The 23,118-nt window shown below is 46.2% G+C and overlaps 2 protein-coding genes across 10 annotated transcripts in view; both read left to right on the top strand.

Annotated features, from left to right (window-relative positions):
- The first annotated feature begins 80 nt into the window (after positions 1 to 80).
- Positions 81 to 11,275, top strand: FN3K (fructosamine 3 kinase). 7 transcript variants are annotated; one of them, XM_017834844.1, is made up of 7 exons: positions 81 to 1,600; positions 4,159 to 4,339; positions 5,363 to 5,514; positions 6,601 to 6,692; positions 6,923 to 7,005; positions 7,848 to 7,970; positions 8,740 to 9,218. In XM_017834844.1, the coding sequence occupies exons 2-7, from the start codon at positions 4,193 to 4,195 to the stop codon at positions 9,076 to 9,078; spliced, it is 936 nt and encodes a 311-aa protein (XP_017690333.1). In that variant the 5' UTR covers positions 81 to 1,600; positions 4,159 to 4,192; the 3' UTR covers positions 9,079 to 9,218. The 7 variants fall into 7 exon arrangements, with proteins under 7 accessions (XP_017690333.1, XP_017690332.1, XP_017690335.1 ...); XM_017834843.1 differs by having other exon boundaries at positions 4,156 to 4,339; XM_017834846.1 differs by lacking the exon at positions 81 to 1,600 and adding an exon at positions 3,262 to 3,475.
- A 151-nt stretch (positions 11,276 to 11,426) lies between these two features.
- TBCD (tubulin folding cofactor D) overlaps positions 11,427 to 23,118 on the top strand; it is a 117,685-nt gene continuing 105,993 nt past the window's right edge. For 2 of the 3 annotated variants that reach the window (XM_017834837.1, XM_017834835.1), the window contains exons 1-6: positions 11,427 to 12,010; positions 14,766 to 14,816; positions 15,025 to 15,122; positions 15,820 to 15,921; positions 17,514 to 17,660; positions 18,463 to 18,518. In XM_017834837.1, the coding sequence (XP_017690326.1) occupies positions 11,434 to 12,010; positions 14,766 to 14,816; positions 15,025 to 15,122; positions 15,820 to 15,921; positions 17,514 to 17,660; positions 18,463 to 18,518 (1,031 nt within the window). In that variant the 5' untranslated portion in view covers positions 11,427 to 11,433. Of the gene's footprint in view, positions 12,011 to 12,457; positions 12,496 to 14,765; positions 14,817 to 15,024; positions 15,123 to 15,819; positions 15,922 to 17,513; positions 17,661 to 18,462; positions 18,519 to 23,118 lie in introns of those variants that run through there. The other variant, XM_017834838.1, reaches the window with a different exon arrangement.

Raw genomic sequence — 23,118 nt, 5'->3', positions numbered from 1 at the left:
TCCGGCCCCGGCAGGCGGCGCTGCCGAGCGCCGAGCGCATCCACCCGCCCGCGGAGGAGCGCAGAGCAGTCGAGCGGCGCGGGAATGGCGGCGGGGACGGACCGGGAGTGACCGGGAGTGACCGGGACTGACCAGAGTGACCGAGAGTGACCGCTGCGTCAGAGGGGAGGATGGGTGGCCTAAGGCAGCCCCCGGGCCCCTCCCAGCTTTGGAGGACTCTTTGGTAGAAAACTCTCCCATCAAACGAGTGAAAGCAGAAGAATTGCAGTGGGAACGCGCTGAAATTGGGATGTCCTGACTTGACAAAACCTCAGACCCAACCAAACCCCAGAACCAACCACCAACGCCGCAGATACGCCTCGGAAACGTGGAAGTTCTCAGCACCCGAGGCCCTGAGCACTCCGGGTGGAGTTCAGGAGGAATTTTACTCCAAGCAAGACAATAGACCCGGTAGCCTGGGGAGGACCCTTCCACTCTGAGTTATTCCATGGCTGTAGGATGAGCTGAAGCGCAGCCTGGGCGTTCTCACCCCAACACCAGCCATTCCCCACCCCTCAGCTGTGTTCCCTCCTTCACGTGCTCCTTCTATGCCTTCCCCAGCAGTGCCTGACGTTGTATCTCAGTTTGTGACCAGCTCTGTTGGGAATTGACCTCAGCTCTCAGCCCTGGAGCTCTGCACTGACAAGCTGCGACAGTATTTTTTCTATATTTTTTCTATATATAAAATACAATAATGACACTGCATCTTTACAAGACTTCATCTCCTTAGGCAGCCAAGAGACTGGGTGTATGAACCAACAAGCCCCTCTTTGCTTTTTTTAAATGTTCTCCTGTCCAGCTGCAGCCCCAGGCTTTCCTTACTCCATGTGGGATTGCTGCAGGAGTTACCAGGAGTGAGCAGTGCTGCTCCAGCCTTTATACCTGGCTGGCAGGAGGGACAGACTCTGCCCTTGGGGACACACATATCCATAATGCTCCCTCCAGCCAGGAATTCTTCCTGCACATCACATACAGAGAGGGCCCAAACCACTGCCTGGTGACTGAGGAGGCCAAAATTATAATTTGGAAGAAATAAACTCGTGTAGCAGCGTGCAAGGGACAGAATTCCATCCTGCTCCCGGACACCAGGCAAACAGCCAGAGCGCTCCCAAAGTCTGGATGTCTCCGACTCAGGTGTAACCCCTGGGAGCTGCTCTGGGCATGTTCTTACTGTTTGGAGATGTAGTTTCAATATTCCAGCACAGGCAGCCCAGCAGGTGGAGCCTGCTGATCATCCAGGGATTGATCCCACGGGAATTCCTTCCAGCTGCACTTTGCTTTGCCGTTTAGGCCGTAACTGTGAGCACACTTGTTCTGATGGCACTTCTCTCTAAGTGCTGATGCATTAATTGCTCCAGGTCCTGGCATCACTTTGGCATTTTACTGGCTGGTCTTCCCACACTCACAGATTTGTGGTCCAGGAGAAACATCACAGACATGAAACTTGGTGGTATCTCAGCAGTGAAGACAACAATAGGAAACTGGGATGAAGCTGCTCCAAAGGATTGTTGTTCCTGAGGAGAAGGAGTCACACGATCCCTTCACACGTGGAACACTTGGTGTGAGTTATTCTAAAGAAAGGATTTGTTTTCCAGAAACATTCATTTATTTAATTTTTAAATAGTGTTCTTCAAATCTTGTTCCTTTTACCACACTGTCTTTAGCATTTTTCTCCTGGAACTTTCTTGTGGAGTGGTATAAAATGTAATTAATATGTTTTCTACAGAAAAATAAGTATTTAACCCACAATTCCCCAAAGTATTAAGTAACACACCTAAACCTTTATCAAGTTGATTACATACAGTAATAGGACAAAACCTTGCTGGGTATGTGCTCTGTACCTTGCTGGTATATGCAATGGCACAGAGAACTCCCCTCCCTTCCTCCAGTTTTTTCTGAGGAATCAGCACCATAAGTCAAGGTCAAGCCTTCCAGTGAATTAACTGGTCCCAGTCTGGCAGTAAATTAAAGCAACAGGTAATTTGACAAGATAATCTGCTTTCTACTATGACACATGATAGATTTGCATGAGGGGAAAAAAAAAAGTGAAACGAGAATATTCTAGGCAAACACGATGAAGAAATTGAAAAGAGGAGGATGGGAAAGAAAGGTAACTTAAATCCCCTTTTCCCAGATCCATTAGCTCAGTTCTAAATGTCTGCAATGTTCTGCAGGCAGAATACATTGGTATGGATGAGGCTCTTCAGTGTTGCCCTTTAAAAACATTGAGAATACATCACAAACATGAACCTTGAACTTAAAGGGCGAATATTCTGATGTTATGAACATGGCAGTGAAAGAAAGGGAGAAAAACATCTCCTTTTCTACTCTTTCAATGAGAGCAGTTTCACAACGAACACCTTTGCTGTTTAATGATCCTTCACTAGAACAGCATTTTTATTAGTATTTCCCTCTACTTACTGAGGACAACAGAAAAATAAACGCTTAGGAGGAGAAATCCTATCACCTTCATCAATACATTCTGTGTATTAAAACATTTTGCTTAAACTTGAGCTCCACAATCAGCGTGGCACACGAAATCACCTGCGTGGGGTTTTATACCTGGGTAATTCCTCCTCCTTTCTGAAAAGTCTGTGCAGCAAAGTCCAGCCCTTCTTGTGCCTTGGTACTGCCAGGGAGCCGCAGAAACCAGCAGGAACCGGCAGAAGCAGATGTTGTCATCTGTTGGTCTAATTCCTGATGCACTAATTTAGCAGTTGAGAACCTAAGAAGCACTTTTAATATGGTCTGGGTATTATAGATATATTTCTCTATATATATAAAATTCTGCTCTGGATGCTGCGAGTCCAGAGGGCCACAGGGCGCTTGTGCACGGGTGGGTGCGGAGCAGCTGCTGCCTCCCAGCCCTGCCGGCACAGACCCCCTCACACTGGGAAAAGACCCCCCTTCACAGCGGGGACAGCCCCCCCATCATAGTGGGGACAGACCCCCATCACACCAGGACAGACCCTCCCTCACAATGGGGACAGACCCCCCTCACACCGGGGGGGGGGGTCCCCATCATAGCAGGGACAGCCCTCCCCTCACACCAGGGACAGACCCTCCCTCACAATGGGGACAGACCTCCTTCACACCGGGGACAGACCCCCCATCATAGCAGGGACAGCCCTCCCCTCACACCGGGGCAGACCCTCCCTCACAATGGGACAGACCTCCTTCACACCGGGGACAGCCCCTCCATCACACCGGGGACAGATCCTCATCACAGTGGGGCAGAAGCTCCTCACACCGGCTACAGACCCCCCCTCGCAGTGGAGACAGCCCTCCCATCACACCGGGGACAGCCCCCCATCGCTGTGGGGACACCCTCCCATCACACTGTGATGAGCGACAGACCCTCATCACAGTGGGGACAGACCCTCCCTCACAGCGGGAACACCCCCCTCAGACCAGGGACCGCGCACCCTCACACCGGGGACAGCCCTCCCTCACAGCAGGGACAGACCTCACATCACAGCGGGGACAGACCCTCATGACAGCGGGCACAGCCCNACAGCCCTCCCTCACAGCAGGGACAGACCTCACATCACAGCGGGGACAGACCCTCATGACAGCGGGCACAGCCCCCCCTCAAAGCGGGGACAGACCCCACTGTATCTCTCGCCGGGTCCCCGCCCGGCTCATCCTCCTCCTCCTCCCTCCCCGCCCGGCGGACCCGCGGTTTAATCACATCCTTTTGAGGCGCAGCCCTGCATTTCGCACCGCATCCCCCCGGCCCAGCGCCCGTGGCCATTCCCGAGGTTGCCTTCAGCCTCCCTCTAGTGGATTGGCCTAAAATGGTCCTTCCACGGGCGATCCCGGAGCTTTAGAGCGGCTCCAAACTACAAATACCAGCAGCTCCGGCACCGCTGAGAGGGCCCAGGACCCACCTCTCCTAGAATAAACCTCTCCGCTTTATTCCTGCAAGCGTTTCTAAAGATTTTTGCTTTTCGTGTATAGCCATAAAAGCCCACGGCGAGGAAAGCGTTTTGAAACATTCTGCTTGGATTCGCTATTTTTTTTAGCCGCTCTTTTATTTTTCCCGTGGTGGGTGGGCCCTTCCTGCCTCAGAGTGACGGTGACAGAAGGACCCAGACCTTTAATCCTGTTTCGCAGCAGGTTTTAACAGGAGAGCGGCTGCAGCAGCCCGGGAATGACCATGGAGAAAATCCTGAAGGCAGAGCTGAACACCAACATTCTGAAGGCCGTGGGCAGCTCGGGGGGAGGATGTATCAGCCAGGGCCAAGCGTATGAGACAGACAGCGGGCGGGTGTTCGTGAAAATCAACCACAAACCGCAGGTCAGTGCCAGCAGATCTTTGACTACTCCTATGGTTGCATGTAGAGAGGTTTTCATTGTAAACAATTCGGAGTTTTGCACTTTTGGGCTGACTTTTAATTATTCCAGCTTTTCAGTGATCTTTTAAAAGCTGGATCTGTTTTATATCCAGTATCAGCGCAGCAGGTTTGGTTAGTGTGAAATGAGGTGTAATGCGACGTGATAACCCTCACCCTCATGGCAATTCCTGCAAAAAGGAGGCCACGCACAAAGCTGTCATTGTGGTACTTGGAGTTTGGAAAAGCCCAGAGCTGACTTTGCATTCACTGTGCTCTTTTTCATGTTCCAGTTGAGAGGATCAGTAGTGGGAGGCAGCAAACAGGGGCCAGTGCTAAAACTCACGTATTATCTTTAAAGCTGCAGAGGTTTCAAACATCCCCGTTGCTTTTTTGCATTTCTAGAAGTAAAATTCTTCAGGCCAAACTCTTGACTTTTCTATTACTAAATGGATAATCAATTGCTTTTTCTAACACTGCAGTGCATCAGAAATTTGCATTATCAATATCAAAACCATCCCAAACTGCTGTGAAGAACAGCAGCTTTGCTTCAAAAACACAAAGCACAGGCTGAGTGTTTGTGCTGTCATCTCCATCAGTGGCCGTTGACCTTGAGGAAAGGAAAACCAGTTTAAGGGTTCAGTCTTTTACCTCATTTAGCAGTGGCTATTTGGGGTTTTGGAGGAGTAGGTCTTGGGCATTATCCTCAGAGGTGCTGTTATATCCAAGTAGTTTGGTGTCTCCATAAGCAGCTGGAAATCAGGATGAAATGTGACATATCCTACTACCTTGGAATGAATTTAGGAAAAATAAGAAGTTAGGATTAAGGCACTCAAGTCTCCCTGTGTGGACTGAAGCCTTGCTGCAGCTCTGTCCTTTTATGAAGAGGAATTAACTCCTTTTCAGTCTGTAAAGGGGTTGTTGTTTTCCAAAGTAACTCATTGCAGACATCCATCGTTTAGCCCAGGGATATTCTTATTCCTTGACAGGCTAGAACAATGTTTGAAGGGGAAATGGCAAGTTTGGAAGCAATCCAGAAAACCAAGACTGTGAGAGTTCCTCAGCCCATTAAAGTGATTGACCTGCCTGGAGGAGGAGCAATGTTTGCCATGGAGTACCTAAAGATGAAGCACCTCAGCAAGTATGTCCATACATCTCTGTGTTTTGGGGTATATTTTTGTATATCTTGCAGTCAGTCAGAAAACTTCATGAGCAGAGTTGCTCTGATCTCTCAGAGGTGGAGCTTCTCTCTGTCGACATCTGTGTTTGTTACAGATAATTTTGGTCCATTTTTCTCTCATGAGATTTTTCATGGAGTTTCTTTTCCCAGCTCATCAGGTTTCTTTAACCCTCCAGGCTGCTCAGGTCTTTCCTCTCAGTAGAATCTTCCAGTATGATTTGAGTCTTGATTAAGTTAAGATGACATGAAGTTCCATTTCATCTGTCAGCCAACCTGAACTTGGAATTCAGGGGTCACATGTTCTTGAACACAGAGTTTCAGCAGTTCACTGATGCATCCTGGGCCATATGGGAACATTGTCATGCCTCTTCTGGCAGCTGTTTGTCCAGCCTGTATATTTTTATTGGGACAATATTGGCAATTCCACAGCCTCCTCAAATAGTCCATTCCAATCCATCCCACTGTTCCTAGGAAGGATTTCCAATGTCTGTCCTCAGTCCTCCTGACTGTGATTTTAAACCCATTATTTTCTCCCTATTCTGGGCATTAGAAGAAATTAGCTGGCATCCCTGCAGCTGCTGTTAAGGGACCTGTGGAATATTTAACTGGTTTTTAGTTGTCTGTCTTCAGCATTAAGCAACCTTGACTCAGTCCCTGCCTTTGGCTTCTCTCCAGATTTACCATTCCCACTGCTGTTCAGCTGATCTGGAAGGATAAAGCCCAACAGTTGATACCATGTTCTGTCCTCAGCTGATAGTGAGACTGATAAGGAAGAGCCCCTGATTCTCCTGCCCTCTCTGCTCCTGTTTATACCACCTTGTGCTCTATTTACCTTTCTTGCAAGAACATTGACTTATGTCCATTTTATTATCTGTTACAGCCTGTGTCTTCAGAGCTGTTGTTAAGTCACTTGCCTGTTATGTGCTTGTGAAGTTGATTAAGGTTCTATGTTTGCCAAAAATATCCTTGTTCATATTTAATTGAGGGGTCTTTTTCCCCTGTTACTTGTTTACTTCCAGTTTAATTTTGCTTTTCTTGATCCTACAGATATTCCTCAAAGCTGGGAGAGCAGATAGCAGAGCTTCATCTTTATAACCAGAAACTTGGAGAGAAGCTGAGGAGTGAGGGAAGCACAATTGGTAGAGTATTAATGTCATGTACTAAACCAAAAAGGGAGCAATTCCTTTGGCTGTGGTGCAGTGTTGCATTATAATTTTAATGATAATTAAAGTCAATAATGGAACAGTTTTGTGAGCTGTGTCCCTCCTGTCCTGCTTAAAGTTATTTTGTCTGCCTATTCCCTGAAATTAAGGTCTGTGTTTGCAAACTTTACCATGGAAGAGCCCCTAATATTTATTTTATTTTGTAGGAAAAGGAGCTGGTCACTCTGAGTCCCAGTATGTGGACAAGTTTGGGTTCCACACAGCCACCTGCTGTGGTTACATTCCACAGGTATGGTACATTCCATGGCTGGGAAAGCCAACAGGCACTTGGATAGGTCTGGAAACTCCTTGTTCCATTGGCCTCCAGCTTTGCTTTCCCTGCTCCATCCTGCCCAGGGGAACACAAGGACTGTCCAACACGTGTGCCTTGGTACAGAGCATGTGGCCAGCACATGGTGGATGGAGTGAGAGTTTGAAATGATGGGGTGGCTCTTCAGCTTGTTGATACTTGATCAAATCAGTGTCCCTTCCCACACCATGTCTTGGTTTTGTTTTTATTCACCCCCTACTTTATGGATCTCAAATGGCAAACCCCACTGCTTTAGGAGAGCCTTGTCGTGTAACATGTCACATCAGACATGGAAAGGGCTCTCAGAGATAATTCCACCATTTTCTGGCTCTGCACATGCCAGGATTTCATTCTGTGATTTAACTGATTGAACTTTCAATATCTCAAACTCTTTGCTAAATACAACTTTTCACCAAAATAGAAATGAGTTACCCGGTAAAAATGAACAAATATTTCTGCATTTCCGGAAAGGTTTGGAACATGATATGGAACAACAGACATGATCTCACCATAAATCACCAAATACCTTAAGAAAATGGGACTGAATGAAAATAGCCAGAACCTCAACTTCTGTCTCATGTTAAAGAGAGCCCCAAAGTGAGGGAGAAAGCAGCATTCCCAAAAGAACAACCAACAAATCACCTCGGGACACTGTGTGTTGGTCACACTGACACGGTCCAGGCCATTGTGTGATCATCAAACATGGATCTCTAGCTATTATCAACTCTGACTGCACATGTATTAAAATTGTGTGTCACGAACCTCTGTGCTGGATTTTCCAGGTGAACGAGTGGCAGAGTGACTGGCCAGCCTTCTTCATCCGCCACCGACTCCAGGCTCAGCTGGATATGATTGAAAGGGATTATGGAGACAGAGAAGCCAGAGAACTTTGGTCACAGCTGAAGGTATGAACCATGTCTTAAATCTGTTGTTTAGAACGTCAGAAAATGTGCATCAGTGGGTTTGTAAAGGTGTTTTATAAGAGAATTACCTTGCTTAGCATGAGCAGTGGTGAGTGGACAGTGGGTCCAACAACACTGTCAGCTGAACAGGATTCCTGTTGCTCTTTTATTTTTTATAGATAGTGAAAATAAACCTGTAATTCAGCACTGACATTTATTTCTGATAATGATAAGATGGTAAATCCTATCTAAGAGCTTGGTGTTACAAACTGAGTGAGATTCTGCTGCCTGGACAGGTTTTTTTTACATGGTCCAGGTTCACAGCCAGGCTGGGTCAGGCCATGCTCCATGCAGCACTCAGGGAACACCAGGGATGTGTTCCTCTGCAAGCTCCACATCACAAATTTATTCTTTAATTCTGCTTCAGTGGTGTAGATGTTTCGCTGCTGCCATTTTTGCCACTGAAATGTTTTAATTTAAACGACATTCATTTTATATTTCTCTGACAGCCAACACTATCCACGTGTAGAAATAATACATTAGTATTAGGTGTTGATACTAGGCTGTGATAAATGCTTTGCTAAGCTCTGTCAAGAACAAATCCAGAATATTTATTACTGGCAGTCCAGGTTTGTGCTTGTAGCCATCAACTTCCCAGGCACTCCATGGGGGCAGCATTTGGCCAGCTCAGACTCTTACGTCCCACAGTACTTTATTTTACGTAATATTTTCTTCATAACGCTTTAATTGTTGCCTGCTTGTCCTTTTTCAGCCAAAGATTCCCGAAATGTTCTGTGATGTGGAAATCGTTCCCTCTCTCCTGCACGGGGACCTGTGGGCGGGGAATGTGGCTGAGGACGAGTCCGGGCCCGTTATCTTTGACCCCGCCTCCTTCTACGGCCACTCGGAGTTCGAACTGGCCATTGCCGGGATGTTTGGGGGCTTCAGCAGCTCTTTTTTCTCTGCCTATCACAGCAAAATACCCAAAGCTCCAGGATTTGACAAACGAAACAAGCTGTATCAGCTCTTTAATTACATAAACCACTGGAACCATTTCGGGACGGGGTACAGGGGCTCTACCCTAAACATGATGAGAAAACTCCTGAAGTAACCAGGTAGGTTTGAGAAATTCTGACATATTCTCTTAGGAATGGGCAGCCCCTGCTCATCCAAAGTACCACAAACTCGGAATTGGTGGTGAAACACCCAACATGGAACAGGCTTAATGCACTTCTGAGCCTCACTAATTAAGAGCAATTGTGTAATTTTTAACTTGGGCACTAGTTTCCCAGCACAGATTCCTCCCCTGCTGAAGGAAAGGGCTGTAATGTTTGTGGAGGCCCCACTGGGTTGTAAAAGCAGCAGGACAGTCAGCCTGACTCTGCTGTCTCACCTCACAGCTGCTGTTTTCCCACAGTTGTTCCACAGCAGCATCTTCCCACTCCTGCTGCTCCATCAGCAGTTTGTTATGGAGAGCTGCAGCTGTGGGACTGTGGTGCTGGAAGTAACAATGAGTTCCTTACTGTTCTGTTTACTTTTCTGTCTCTGTTCCCGTCCCTTTTCCCATGACTATTCCTATACTCTTCCCTTTTCCTTTCCTTCCCCATGTCAAGTGTCCTAATCCAAAGTTCCAGTCAGATTCTGTGAATCTGAAGATGAAAACATTCTCTTTTTGATTTAAGGAGCAGACGAGGCCCTTTGGCTGCACTTGCAAACATATGTAATTAATAATATTTCTAATATTTAATTTAATGTAATTTACTCTCAGGCTTTTGTTTTTCTCTTGCTGTGAGAACTGAAATTCCAGTGGTATTTCCTAAAAAAGGATGTCTAGTTCCTTGGTAATTAACTGTATGATCAGAAGTGGGTTGTTACCACCCGAGTTTGATAACATTTCATAGGTTTAGTGTGATGTTTCAGTGTGTTGTACTACAATAGTAACATATTTAAATAACTTTGTAAAAAGACAGCAAAATGTGGGAGGGAGGCTCCATATTTTGGTGACAAGAAGCACCTGTGGCTGCTGGATTGGTCAGTGCTTGATGTATTTTCAGTTTTAGAAGATGAGGTGCAGTGGGCAAAGCTGGTCTGTTGTGCCCTTGCTGGGTTATGGAAGGAACAGTGTCAAATCCCCTCTTTGTAAGGGTTTTATTGTCCCTCACTGCTTTATTTTTACAGAAAACGTGGGCAGTGGGAGTTTGGGGAGAAAACTGTTCAGCAAAGACAGTGGTCACGATGTGAGCTCGAGTACATTAGTGAATCTGTGGGGTTTTAATGGGAGAAAGTGGTAAAGAAAGTAAAAGTAAGTGCAGTGTCACAAATATTTATGTGAATTAGAAGATTTGGCTAAGAATGACCTCACTATTTAGGCTTCTGACTGTTGTTGTGACAAATACTAAAATATAATATTCAAAATGCTAGAATATGTTTAGACTTTTTTGCACTTCAAATGGTTGTGCTATAAAGATTTCATAAAGTTTAAAGTTCGATGTTGTAATTGGTACAGTTTAAAACAATGCACTTTGTTCTCTGTAAATAGGGTACAAATAGGGAAAAATTGTTACTTCCTTCAAATCAGGGGGATCTGTCACAGCTGGTTATAAAACTTAATAGAACTGGAACAGTGGAAAAGTGGAATAGTAGAGTTAGGACACAGCTGGAATTGTGGCTGATGGCTGGAAGATCCAGGTTTGGGAAAGAGCAGAGTGCATGTGCACTGGTGTTTGTGGATGTGAACAAGCCCACCTGTATTACACTGCTGTGAACTTAAACTTCTTCTCAAATAAAACACTTGCCTTGCAGAAACCAGGTGTTTGGTGTACCTGTGTCTGGTGACTGTGGTTTGTTTCAACGAATTTGAGCCTGAAGATAAGGTATTTGGGTGTGGATGGAGCTGCTGGATACCAGGAAAGGGCAGCTGCCTTCCCGACATCCTGGCCAGGCTGAAGTGCCTCCCTGCATTCCCTGTACAGTCAGTGGAGCTGTAGTTGTATCTTTCAGGGTTCCAATGTTGTTTCCAGAATTTTGGGAGGTTTAGGTTATTAACCAGGTTAATGTTGTATGCAGTGTCTTGGTGTGGGTTGGGTGAGGAATGGAGGCCATGGATAAATAACAGCACCATCCAGATGCCTCGCCCGCTCCTTGTGCAACCGTGTCCCCATCCCAGATCCTTCCCCTTGCAGTCCCCATCCCTGTTCCCTTCCCCAGGGGTCCCTATCCTTGTCCTCACCCCTGGGTCCCCTTCCCTGGGTGTCCCCATGGCTGGGAGCCCATTCCCACGTGCCTATCCTTGCTGCCATCCTCAGGACCCCATAGTTGGGTGTCACTGTCCCTGGTGAGTGCTCTCAGGCTGAGTGTCTCTAAGGTGGGTGTCCCCGGGGTGGGTGTCCCTATCCCCATGGTGGGTGTGTCCCTGTCCCCGGGCTGGGTGTGTCCCTGTCCCCAGGCTGGGTGTGTCCCTGTCCCCATGGTGGGTGTGTCCCTGTCCCCAGGCTGGGTGTGTCCCCGCAGCTCCCCCGCCCCTCGCTCCGCGGATCCGCCTCCCTTGTTCCCTGCCGGCGCCCGTAGGAGGCGGGAGCAGCGGCGGCGCGGGGCGGGCCCGGAGCGGCCCCGGGTGTTTGTCCCGGCCATTGATTGTCCCTGTCGTCGCCCCGGGACGGGCGGGGGGTCCGGGCATCGCTCACCCTCCGCGGGGCTGTGCCCGGAGCCCCGCGGGACGGACGGCGGGGGAAGGCGGCAGGACCGGGCGGGGCCGCGGGAGGGACCTCGTGGTGCGGCCGGGCGGGGAGTGCGGGGCGGCGGCACCGACCTGCCCCGTGTCACTGCACCGGGACCCGCCTGCCCCGTGTCACTGCACCGGGACGGGATGGACGGAGCGGGGCCGGGGCCGGAGGAAGGCGAGGAGCGGGAGCCCGGGGCCGTCAGCGAGAGGAGTTTCCTGGAGAGCTTCACCGAGAGCCGGGAGGTCGCCGAGCTCATCGCGAACCTCAGGGGCGTCTTCGGGGAGCTGGTGACCCGGGAGATGGCCGTGGAGCGGTTCGTGGGTAAGCACGGCATCCACAGAGCGTGCTATTGCTAAACACCAACATTTTGTTATGTAAAATCTTCTATTATGTATTGTTTTGTTATTGCTGATAACCAAAAAGGCGATAAAACTCTTAATTTTTAGGTCATTGATAATGCTGGAACTTTATCAACAGGTGGTTCAGGTTTGTGTTTTTTTGCTCGTTTTGTTTCCCATCCTTTATTACCTGGTATTTAGCCACTATAATTAAAAATCCTGGTCTTAGATCTCAGAAATCAGAATTCTGACTCCTATTTTGCCTCCAGTTTTCTATTCAAACGGAGGCTGTAATTCAGTTAAAGTTTATATGTCTATCAAATAAAATACTTTTTGTAGCTAATTACTTGTCAAAACATTCACATTTTGCGCTTCAAAGTGGCAATTTAATATTTTTGCTCTTCTGTTTCATAGGAAACGTGAAGGGTTTTGAATCCATACAGATCATGTATTTTTTTCTGAGTGGAGGTAACTTGGATCTGATTTTTGTGCCACCTAATGAAAGCTGTTCTGTCCCCAGACCTCAGCTGAGCCTGGGAGGGCTGTAATTAGGTGCCTGCAGGGGTGTCCTGGGTAATCAGCCCGTTACAAGGCACATCTGTGTGGTGGGTCAATCTTCTGACCAGGTGATTTGCGAAAGTTAATTCAGCACTTCATGAATTTACAAACTGACTCTCGCAGAGTCGCATTTTGCAAATACTTCTGCGGAGAGCGGTGAAATTGCAAAAACTTACAGTCAAAATATTGATCCAGCAGCTGTGTTTCTGACAGAAAGAAACCAGGTAAGCAAACAATGAAGCAGAACCCCCAAATTTAGAGATTTGAGCCTGCAGAAGTTCCTTACTAGCGTTGTATTTGATTGACTGAATTGATTGTTCCATCTGAGGAGGCCAGTGATGAACATGTAGCTGTTCAGACAGCAGTACCCAGAACACTCACATTCTTTGATCATTCAGTGTCACAGGTGAAATGTCAGGTTTCAGTGGGGTAGAAAAAGCCATTGCTGCAAAAATCTCGGTGTCTGAGAGTCATCATCTCCCCCTGCTGTGCCTCTCTCTGTGTCACATCATGTGTGCTGTCTCTGGGTATTTAAATTGAATTTGTGAGCTTTCTGCCTGCCTGTCATTGCTCAGTAAATACAGGCTCAATATACTTAAAGCTGACAGGTACTGTGCAGGTGATTCAGTATTGGGTTATAATATTCAGTGTCCTCAGGTGTCATTTGATCCTTCCTGGGCAAAATGTCCCTAATCTGTTAAGATTGTGGTCAATGTGTGGGCTGGAATGCTGAAACTTAGGGAATACCTTTAATCCGTGTGCAGGGAGCACAGTGATCATCCATTCCAGATGGGTTTAGTGCAGGTTCACAAAAACTCTGGGTGCTCAATTTTTGGTGAACCATTAGAAACAGAAATTTGGGAAACAGTTTAGTCTGCAACCAGAGTTTTGTAGGTAAATGAGGAAAGATCTCTTCTGAAATAATAGCCTTAGAAGAACTGTTTTAGCTTCATTCTCTTCAGCTTTTATATTTAGGGGGTTATTTACATTTCCAGGCTGGGATCTGGGAAAAGAATTTGCTGTTAAATTCCACTTCTGCTGGAAAGCTGCTGCTTTGGGTGTTGGTGGAATTTGTGTCCACTAGTTCTGCTATTTGTACATCATTAATTACAGTGGGAAGTTAGTGACTATGAGGAGCTCAGGTTTCCCTCTTGATGGCATTGTGGTATCCCAGTGGAATTGCACAGGGATACTGCTGGATGGTGTCTTGAAAGTGGTTGTGCAGTGTCATCCACTGGTCAAGTGCAGCACTGTTGGAGTTGAGTCACACCTTCAGTGTAAGTGTTGATGTGTAAGCCAGAGAAAAAGGACAGAGAGCAAAATGGTTTGAGAGAGAAACAGATGGAGGGAAAGGAGAGGTTAAGGAGGTTTTAGTTTTCTAATTGAAAAGCTGTTTTCTGACCAAATAGATAAAATATCCCAGGACATCTCCAGCACAACATTGGATCGCTTGATGATTTCTCCTGGAATCCAGTTGTCATTTCTGTAGCTGATTTTTGTTGATTCTGGGCTGAAATTGAAAAGATTTTGTGTCTAAAAACCCTGGCAAGTTGTTCCCAGTTTTTTTTCAATATTCCATTTCAATTTGTCCTTCCTTGAGTCAGTACCCAAAAGGAAGAGACCAAAAGAGAGTGAGTGAGCAGTAACAGAGTAAGTGAATATTCAGGGGTGTGAATAGTTTTGAGGGGCACAGATGGGAGTAGCTGCAGTTTGTGTTTGTCCAGGTTAAAATTTGCCAAGGATTCTTTGTTCTTTGCTGAATAATTCCCTGTATTTCAAAATAAAGATGTAGCTCTCAGGGTTGTGAGGAGGACCCTCACTTGCACAGTGCTGCTGTGTGGGGTGTTTGTCTGCTGTAGTCAGGGAGCTCCCAAGGAAGAGGTGAGAATTTTGCTGTGCCTGTGCCCTGTGTGAGTGCAGATCCTTTGGAGTGGAACTGCAGCTTTAGATACATTCCAGGCTTGGGAATGGCAGCCTTGGGGTGACATCCAGTGTGTCCAGGGAGCACTGTTTTCTAACTATAGTTGTCTGACTTTTCCACCTCACTTACAGGTGATGGCAGCCCAAGGATACAGGAATCTTAAGCTAAAGCTGTCCAGAGTCAGGGGGTATCTCACAGTTAATTCTCTCAAAGCCTGTCATTTGCATAGTTTATTACAGATATCTTTTTCATTTTTCAGGTATAATGGACAAGTACCAGGAGCAGCCTCACCTTTTGGACCACCACTTAGGTAGGAATGTCATCTTTAGATAATTTTTGTGTATTTACTTGAAAATCTGTTGAACTGTAAGATCCACGTTTGTATTACGAGATTGATGGGGCTGTATTACTTACATTATAAGTAATTATTAATTACTAACTCCTTCTTTACTATTAGAAGTGTGAAAAACTGTAAGTGAACTGCATGTAGTCTCACTGTTTTTCCTCTCCTTTCACAGAGGGGATGATGAATTCCTTGTTGGATATAGCACGGGACAAAGGCTCTCCTCCCCCTCTAGTTCACCTGGCTTTTAAATTTCTTTACATCATCACAAAGGTAAAGAATCCCAAATTCAACATCCTGTAACTGAAATGTGTAAGTTACCAATATTCTGTTTGTTATTTTCAAAAGTAGTAAAATAAATAAATGTCTGAGTAATGTGATAAAATATTTCAAGCTTGACTGTGAAACATAAGCTCTCTTTTTTCTCATTTTTCACAATGTTTGTGATAGCTCTTTTTTTTTTTTTTTAATGATCCAGAATTGTAAACATCAAGGTCTGAATGCAAAAAATGTTGCAGGCATTGAGATACTGAGTGATCAGACAAGAGTCATAATGTTGAAGGGTAAAATATGATAAAGAATTAGATGGATTGTGGAACTTCCATCTGTGCACAAGGAAACAGTTTTGGACTGTGAGGGCTGAGCACTGGAATAGGTGGCTCAGAGAGGTGGTGGGGTCTCCATCCCTGAGGTACTGGGCACTCTGCCATGGGTGACCCTGCTTTGGGAGGGTTGGACGAGACAGTCTCCAGAGCCCCCTTGTTTTAAAGTTGAAGAATTAGGATTTCATAAATTCTTAATAAGTTTGTAAAAGCACAGACATCTCAAGGTGTTTAAGACCTTAAGTCGTGCCCTCACTCCTTTTATGACACGACGATCCTAACCAAGAAATTCCTCAGGGAGTCTTTCCTTTCTCCCAGTAGGTGATGATGCTGGTTGGGTCACTGAATTCTGGAACTTTCTGTTGCAGGTGAGAGGGTACAAACGTTTCCTCCCCCTGTTTCCTCACGAGGTCCGGGACCTGCAGCCTGTTCTGGATATGCTCGCGGAGCAGAACCCGAGGGATTCCGAGGTGAGGAACTTGCTGTGCTTTTTACGGCTCCAGGTGAGCAGTGTAAGAAAAAAACCTGGAAAAAAGTGTATAAAGCAGTGATGGAGCCTGTCAGGTGTTAACTGAGCACGTGGATTTAGTGTGAAGCCATCATCTTGTCAGAGGAGAAATGCCTTCCTGAAGGAGAGGTCTTGGCTTTCTAACATGGGGTTTGTTCCAAGGATTCAGAAGCAGTGCAGGTTGGGTAAAACCTGTCACCACTCCTAGAAGGGAACAGATTGATGGAAACAACAGTAATGAGAAGGGCAGGTGAGAGATGTTGAACCTCCAAAAGGAGTAACTGAAAAATCCTCTTCCTGCTGTGCACATCATTAACAGTGCTGGTAATTTAGCTTGAAGTCATCACAGTAAAATCACAGGAAACAGAGGTTTTAAGTTTTCTGTGTTTTTTTCTTATTTCTTGATGTAAGTAGGCTGGTTTGTAAACCTTTGGGTTTTGTCAAAGTTGGTAGAACTTCTGTGTTGGTAAGGAAACAAAGATTAATTTTGTTTGATTTCATAAAACATTCATCCTCAGGCCCTTCAGATCTGTGGGGGGTTGGTTTGGGTTTTTTTTTCCTTTTCCTTTGAAAGGTAGGAGGTGAAGATTGGAAAAAATGTCACAATTGTAGCACAAGGCCTGAATCTGCCTTTTTACAATATATTCCTGAGTGTAGAAAAATAACACAGAATTTCAGATCTTTTCTTTCTACCTGTTTGTAGTTTGAAAAACAAAGTGACACCACTTCATTATGTGTTCTGATTTGAAAGTTTTATTTGGCTGGGAATGTTCTGGGCAAGAATCCTGATTCTAAAAAATAATTAAGCAAAGAATTTTTAATGGATTTCATGGATTGAGGTCATAGAATGTCTTGAGTTGGAAGTGACTCATAAGGATCATCGAGTCTGATTCCAAGATGCTGTATTTCATATTCTTACATTTTTGAATAAGGAAAAATCAGAATTCCAGAGGGCTTATTAAGATAGATGAGTTTTAAGATAGATCATGATCTGTTATAAGTAACAAAAATCGTGGATTTGAAGACAATAATTGCATTGCTGCTCTAAATTAAAGTATTTTTTTAATAAACACCATCAGTTCTGACACTTTGCTGCTGTAGTTGTACAGCTTTAAAGCTTGGAAAAAGTTCCTTCTTATCTGTCTGTCTCTCAGAGCTCATCTGAAGTTGTTTCAGTAAACCCATGACAGCAATAAATAAGAAATTAGGAAGAAAAGCATATTTCTGTTTATATTTGTGACCGGAGGCACAGACAGGCTGAAGGAAGGAGGAACAGGAAAATGGAAACGTGCAGTTTTCCATGGAGAAGGAAACAAACCTTCCTAAATTTCAGGTTTGGGGAGGGGGAGGCCATTAATTTTGTTACAGTTCTGCTGTTTGGGATCACTTGTAGTTCTGAAACTCTTTGGAGTTTCAGGACACTCCTGTTTGGAGTTTTCTCTTCATCATCTTTGAAAGTTCCTTGGAAACAGCGGGTAGTTTGTGCTCCCGAGACTTGCTTGGAATACATTGCAGAAAATGGAGTGATTGCTTTGTTTTACCATTCCTTTCCAGACCTGGGAGACTCGTTACATGCTCTTGCTGTGGCTGTCCATGATCTGCCTGATTCCTTTTGATCTGGCCCGTTTTGATGGAAACCTCGTTTCAGAGGGAGGGAAGGCTCGGCAGCCGACCATGGATCGCATCCTGGAAATAGCTAAAGTAAGGAAAATGCCTCTTGTAATGCTTTCAAACCTGTGATACTGGGCTTAACATTTTGATATTTAATAAATAACATTCTGAAAATGATATTACTTAAGAGTATTTAGAATATATGTCCGTGGTTTTGTGTCTAATCTGCAAAGAATTTCTCTGTATGTTTGGAATCTTCAGTCTGTTGTTTGCTGCTTTAGTGACAGGTGAGACTGTTACTTGTTTTCTCTGATGTAATAAACTAACTTATTACATGTGAATACCTGCCTTTGAGTATGTTAGTGGCTTTCAGTGTTTGAAAATGCCAGTGAGCTTTTGCTGAAAGCCAAAATCGAGGATTTTTAGAGGAAATCGGTGTTTGATCAGAATGATTAACTTTGGAAGCTGCGACTGCCTGAAGGTTTTTCAACAAAGTTTCACTGGGTGTCAGCTCAGGTGGTGACCTGTCATCCCTTTGAGATAAAAATAGACAAGTCCCCCTCCTATAGGTACCCCAACAGCTCACACTGCTGGCACTTGCAGGCTTTTGCTTGTAGGCCAATGTGCCTGTGAGTTAAGGCTTCAGTAAAGGTAATAAACCTGCTTTAAAAGGCACCAGAAGGGGAGACTCTGCCTCAGATACAGTTTGTTAAATGGGAAAATTAATTTTTTACTACCTTAAGCTCAGTTTGTAATCACAGTAATGACATAATGTGTGTAATCATCATACTACTTGTAATCATAAGTATCCAGTGGTGTATTGTGTACACTATTGTTGGTGTTAAATCTCCACGTGTGAATTCTTTTACAGTCAGTTTTCTTCTCCCTTTAGTGTTACCTGGTTGTCAGTGACAAGGCTCGGGATGCAGCTGCTGTGCTGGTGTCCAAGTAAGTCTCTTTTGTGCTCCTTGGCAGAAAGGAAAAGCCTGGCTCCCATTTCTCCTGCTGTTCCTTAGTCTGCTGTGACAGGGTTGGGAGGGCTGGAAGTTGCCAGCTGTCTGTGGGATGTTACTGTTGCTTGAATTGGATCCAACAAGTGTGTTTGTTGTTGGGAATTGATTTCCTCTGCTTGATAGAGGAACGTGTTTCTGTCACACCTGATGCAGATCTTCCCTGTCAACAGGATACTGGAGAAATTGCCTTCAGGGGCTGGTTTGGGCTACAGGGTTTCAGAGATCCTTGGTGTTGCTGCTGATTTTTGCAGGTGTTGCACTATAAATAGGGAACTGGTCTCTGGTATTACTGATAGTGCTTAAATTATATAAAGGGAAATATAGTAATGCTAGAATTAATTTTCTTAATTATCTCTCATTCAGAAAGCAATACTTCTTCTGTTTTCTTAGCTTTTTTTGTTGTCAAATAACTCATCAAAAGGAACAGGTGTGGGATAAGGGAACTTTGTGATCCCACTGTTTTACATGGTTGGTGTTCAGGCTTGGGGACAGTCTGTGACAGGCGTGTGGTTGTTCTGACATTTTTTTGCATCACTCCAGTAATACTGAATAAAAGAATTATTTAAACCACCAGGGGGGTTTATAAATTTGAATAATGAGCTCGTGTACCTCCTCTCTCCTGCTGCATCCGTGGAGAGGGTGTGGGTTGTGATGCTCATGGAAATAAATGACAGAGCCCGTGACCTGGGATAGCACACGTGTATCCCTTGTTTCGGTATCTATCCCGGCCCCCATTCCCGCATATTCAGCTCAGGTTGTGATGGATTTGGATTTCCTTCCCTTTCCCGAGTCTCCAAAGCAGTAAAAGCCCCGGCCCTGCAGTGCAGCCCGTGCGCGCCAGGGGGAGCTGCTCGCACGGCTTTGCGGGTGCCCTGCGGGGACAGGGGGACACGGGATGGGGGAACATGGGATGTGGGGACAGGGACATAGGGGACATGGAACGTGGGGACAGGGACAGGGGGACACGGGATGGGCGAACATGGGATGTGGGGACAAGGGGACATGGGATGTGGGGACAGGGACATGGGGACAGGGACATAGGGGACATGGAACGTGGGGACAGGGACATGGGACAGGGGGACATGAGATGTGGGGACAGGGGGACACGGGACAGGGACATAGGGGACATGGAACGTGGGGACAGGGACATGGGACATGGGATGTGGGGACAGGGGGACATGGGACAGGGACATGGGGGACATGGAATGTGGGGATGTGGGGATAGGGGGACATGGGACAGGGGGATGTGAGGATGGGGACATGGGACAGGGGGACACAGGACGTGGGGACGGGGGGACATGGAGGACATGGAATATGGGGACAGGGGGAACACAGGATGGGGACAGGGGGACATGGGATGTGAGGACAGGGGGACATGGGATGTGGGGACAGGGGGACATGGGGATGTGGGGACAGGGGGACACGGGACATGGGGATGTGAGGATGGGGACACGGGGACACAGGACCTGGGGACACAGGATGTGAGGACAGCAGGACACAGGAAAGGGGGACATGGGATGTGGGGACAGGGGGACATGGGGAACACAGGACATGGGGATGTGGGGACAGCAGGACAGGGAAGACAGGGACATGTGGACGTGGGGGACACAGGGACAGTGGGACCTGGGAACACTGGGGCATGGGGACGTGGGGATGTGGGGACATGGGTGCAGTGGGACAGGGTGACGTGGGGACAGCAGGACAGTGGGACGTGGGGACAATAGGAGAGGGAGACAGGTGGATATGGGGACACAGACACAGTGGGACATGGGGAATGCAGGACACAGGCACAACAGGACATGGGGACACAAGCACAGTGGGATTTGGGGACAGTGGGACACGAGGACAGTGGAGACTTGGGGACAGCAGGACATGATGTTGTGACAGGGGACAGTGGGTCTGGGAAGAGAGTCACAGCCATAAACCCTGTTCATGGTCTTCTCTGGATTAAGAGCCACAAAATTTATGGGATTCATTGAATCAAAGTAGTTGTTAAATACAACATTTAGCAGAGCAGACTCTGACTGTCTCTTTAGGAAGTAACTGTGTACTTATTTTAAATTTATTCTGAGCTTCAGTCACAGGATTCAAAACTTTAGGAATTTATATTTAGTGAGTGTGATGCTTCTGGTCTGAATCTGATGGCAAATCAAGTACTGTTTTGTCTAAGAACTGACAGTGTCATGCAGAAAATCCATGAAGGACTAAAGACCAGAATCACAGTTCTCTGGTGACTCGTCCTTTGCTTTTCTGAATTACTCTGAAATATTTCAGAGCAAAATTCAAGTGACTCCATGAATGATTTGTGTAGTCTGGAGTAAATAATCTCTTGCCTGTTACATACTTATGTCCATGTAACAGAAAATGGGTTTGGCTCATTATCCTTCCCTGTGAGGGTGGGGAGGCCCTGGCACAGGTTGCCCAGAGAAGCTGTGGCTTCCCCTGGATCCCTGGAAGTGTCCAAGGCCAGGTTGGACAGGGCTTGGAGCCACCTGGGCTAGTGGAAGGTGTCCCTGCCCATGGCAGGGGGTTGTAACTGGATGGTCTTTAAAGTCCCTTCCAATCCAAACCATTCTATGATTCTGTAATTCTATAATCCTAATTAGTTTTTGCAGTGATTTTGGAATGACTAATTAGAAGTTGCTTTTCTGGGATCTTTATGTATCTGCAAGGATAATCTGCCTTGTCACAGGTTGACAGAAGCAGAGGATTTGAGGTGACAGTGTGACACAGAATGAATTCTCTTTGAGCATTCATATGAGCCTTCTTCACTTCCTAAAATTCCAGAAAGCACCCAGATTAACCAACACTAATAAACTCTTGAGGCTACACCCAGTATTTGGAAGCCTTGTCAAGTAAGGGTGACAGTAATTAAAAAAGAGTCTTTTATCACATTATACTTAATCAAATTTGCACTTCAGAGTGTCTATAAAACTAAATTTTGAGTGGGAGGCTTTATACAATCACCTGATTGATTGCAGCCTTGTGTTCAGCAGAACTTTGGGTTTGTGCTCAGCCCTGAGTTTCGAGGGGATTTTACCAGTGCCCTGCACCCCACGCTGGGTCCTGTGCAGGCACCTTGTCTGCAGTTTTCTCACCTTGTCTTCACCTTCATTTATTGATGAATTAATTGGTGTTAGGAGTAAATGACCACAACAAATAAAGTGATAGAACACATAAGGCTGGTTCCAGTACCACGTGTGTAAGGCTGTAATGGCACTGCTTAGTGGACTTATAATTATTTAGTTTATTATGAAAACACCATTTTCAAAATAGCCTGATGATTAAAGTGCTCCACCAGGAATTAGAAGACTGGCTCCAGGAAGGCCTTTCCCTGCTTTCACATCCCCAAACAGTTTTTTTAATGAGATGAGGTCACTGTGCCATCTTCCTGGAGCTGGACTGTTAGTTGGGTGGGCAGGAACACAACGGTCCTGGGACAGATGGAGAGATAAGATGCAGGAGTCTGACTCTGTAGCATTTGAGAGGGAAAGTCCCTGGGGAGCAGGAGGAAGTCTGGGTTCTTACTGGTGCTCCAAGGAGTTATGAATTCCAAGTGAAGTTTAGGAACATCAGGATTCAAGGCTTCCTGTTTTCCAGAGTAAGTTGCTTTTCATAGGGTGAAGAAGCTGGAGCTTGTTTCGTGAATTCTCCTTTCTGCCTGCTCAGTGAGGGTTTGCAGTAGGAGGAGATGAGGCTGATCCTTATCCTGCTGTTAGTCTGGAGGTTAGGGCACTCCTTTGGGAAAGAAAGATTTAACCTCCTTCGGGCTGGGAAAGGGTCTAGGAACCAGCTCATCCACTTCACAGGTCACTTCTCTCACCTGTGCCCTTGGACCAAGGGCAGCTTCACCCTTGGTGTTCTGTCACAAAACAACCCTCCTGCAATTCACCCTCCCCAAATCCTCCTTCTCCTGCTTAACAGAACAGGGACTGGCTTGGAAGCCAGTCCATCCCCTGTGCTCACTGTTCCCATGTTCTCTGTCAGTCTCTTGGTGCAGCTCCCCAGTTTCTGGGGGTGTGGGAAGGAACCAGGTCCCGACTCTGTGCACGTCCTCTTGAACTGCCCTGAGCTGTGCTGGGTGGGCTTCCCTGTGTGCCTTGTTTCCTTTGGGTGCATTGACAACAAATTTAGTCTGAATCCCTGCTGGAGCAGGATCCTGGTTTGTAGGGGCCAGGGCACTCACTGAGAGAACTGAAGCTGATGCTTGGCTGGTGCAGGGAATGGCTGAGTGTAGGTTTACAGAAGTTTAGCCATGATCAACCTCTTTTTTTCCCCATCTCTTGACCCATCTAGTGTTAAATAGCAGGTGTTTGACCTTTTCAGATATCTGAACCCCCAAATTTAGCCCCACTGGTTACTCATTCTAGGCCTGGCTGATGGCAGAAGGTGCAACAGGGTCCCATTGCTGATTTGCACTGATTTTCAGATTTGCAGAATGGCTGTTCTTGGTGAGAATGGTGGAGAATCCCCATATTTGTTTCAGCTTTTTAACAATTCTAATGGAAATAACTTTAATCTGGGACCTTTGGAAA

Source organism: Lepidothrix coronata, unplaced genomic scaffold, assembly GCF_001604755.1.
Source record: "Lepidothrix coronata isolate B3197 unplaced genomic scaffold, Lepidothrix_coronata-1.0 Scaffold242, whole genome shotgun sequence".
NCBI lineage: Eukaryota > Metazoa > Chordata > Aves > Passeriformes > Pipridae > Lepidothrix > Lepidothrix coronata.
This window is presented reverse-complemented; position numbering and strand designations above follow the sequence as displayed.

Coding starts and splice junctions, on each gene's coding strand:
- FN3K (XM_017834842.1), top strand. CDS start 4,193: ATGACCATGGAGAAAATCCTGAAGGCAGAGCTGAACACCAACATTCTG. Junction 6,693..6,922: donor GAGTGAGGGAAGCACAATTG/GTAGAGTATTAA, acceptor TTTATTTTGTAG/GAAAAGGAGCTGGTCACTCT. Junction 7,006..7,847: donor GCTGTGGTTACATTCCACAG/GTATGGTACATT, acceptor TGGATTTTCCAG/GTGAACGAGTGGCAGAGTGA.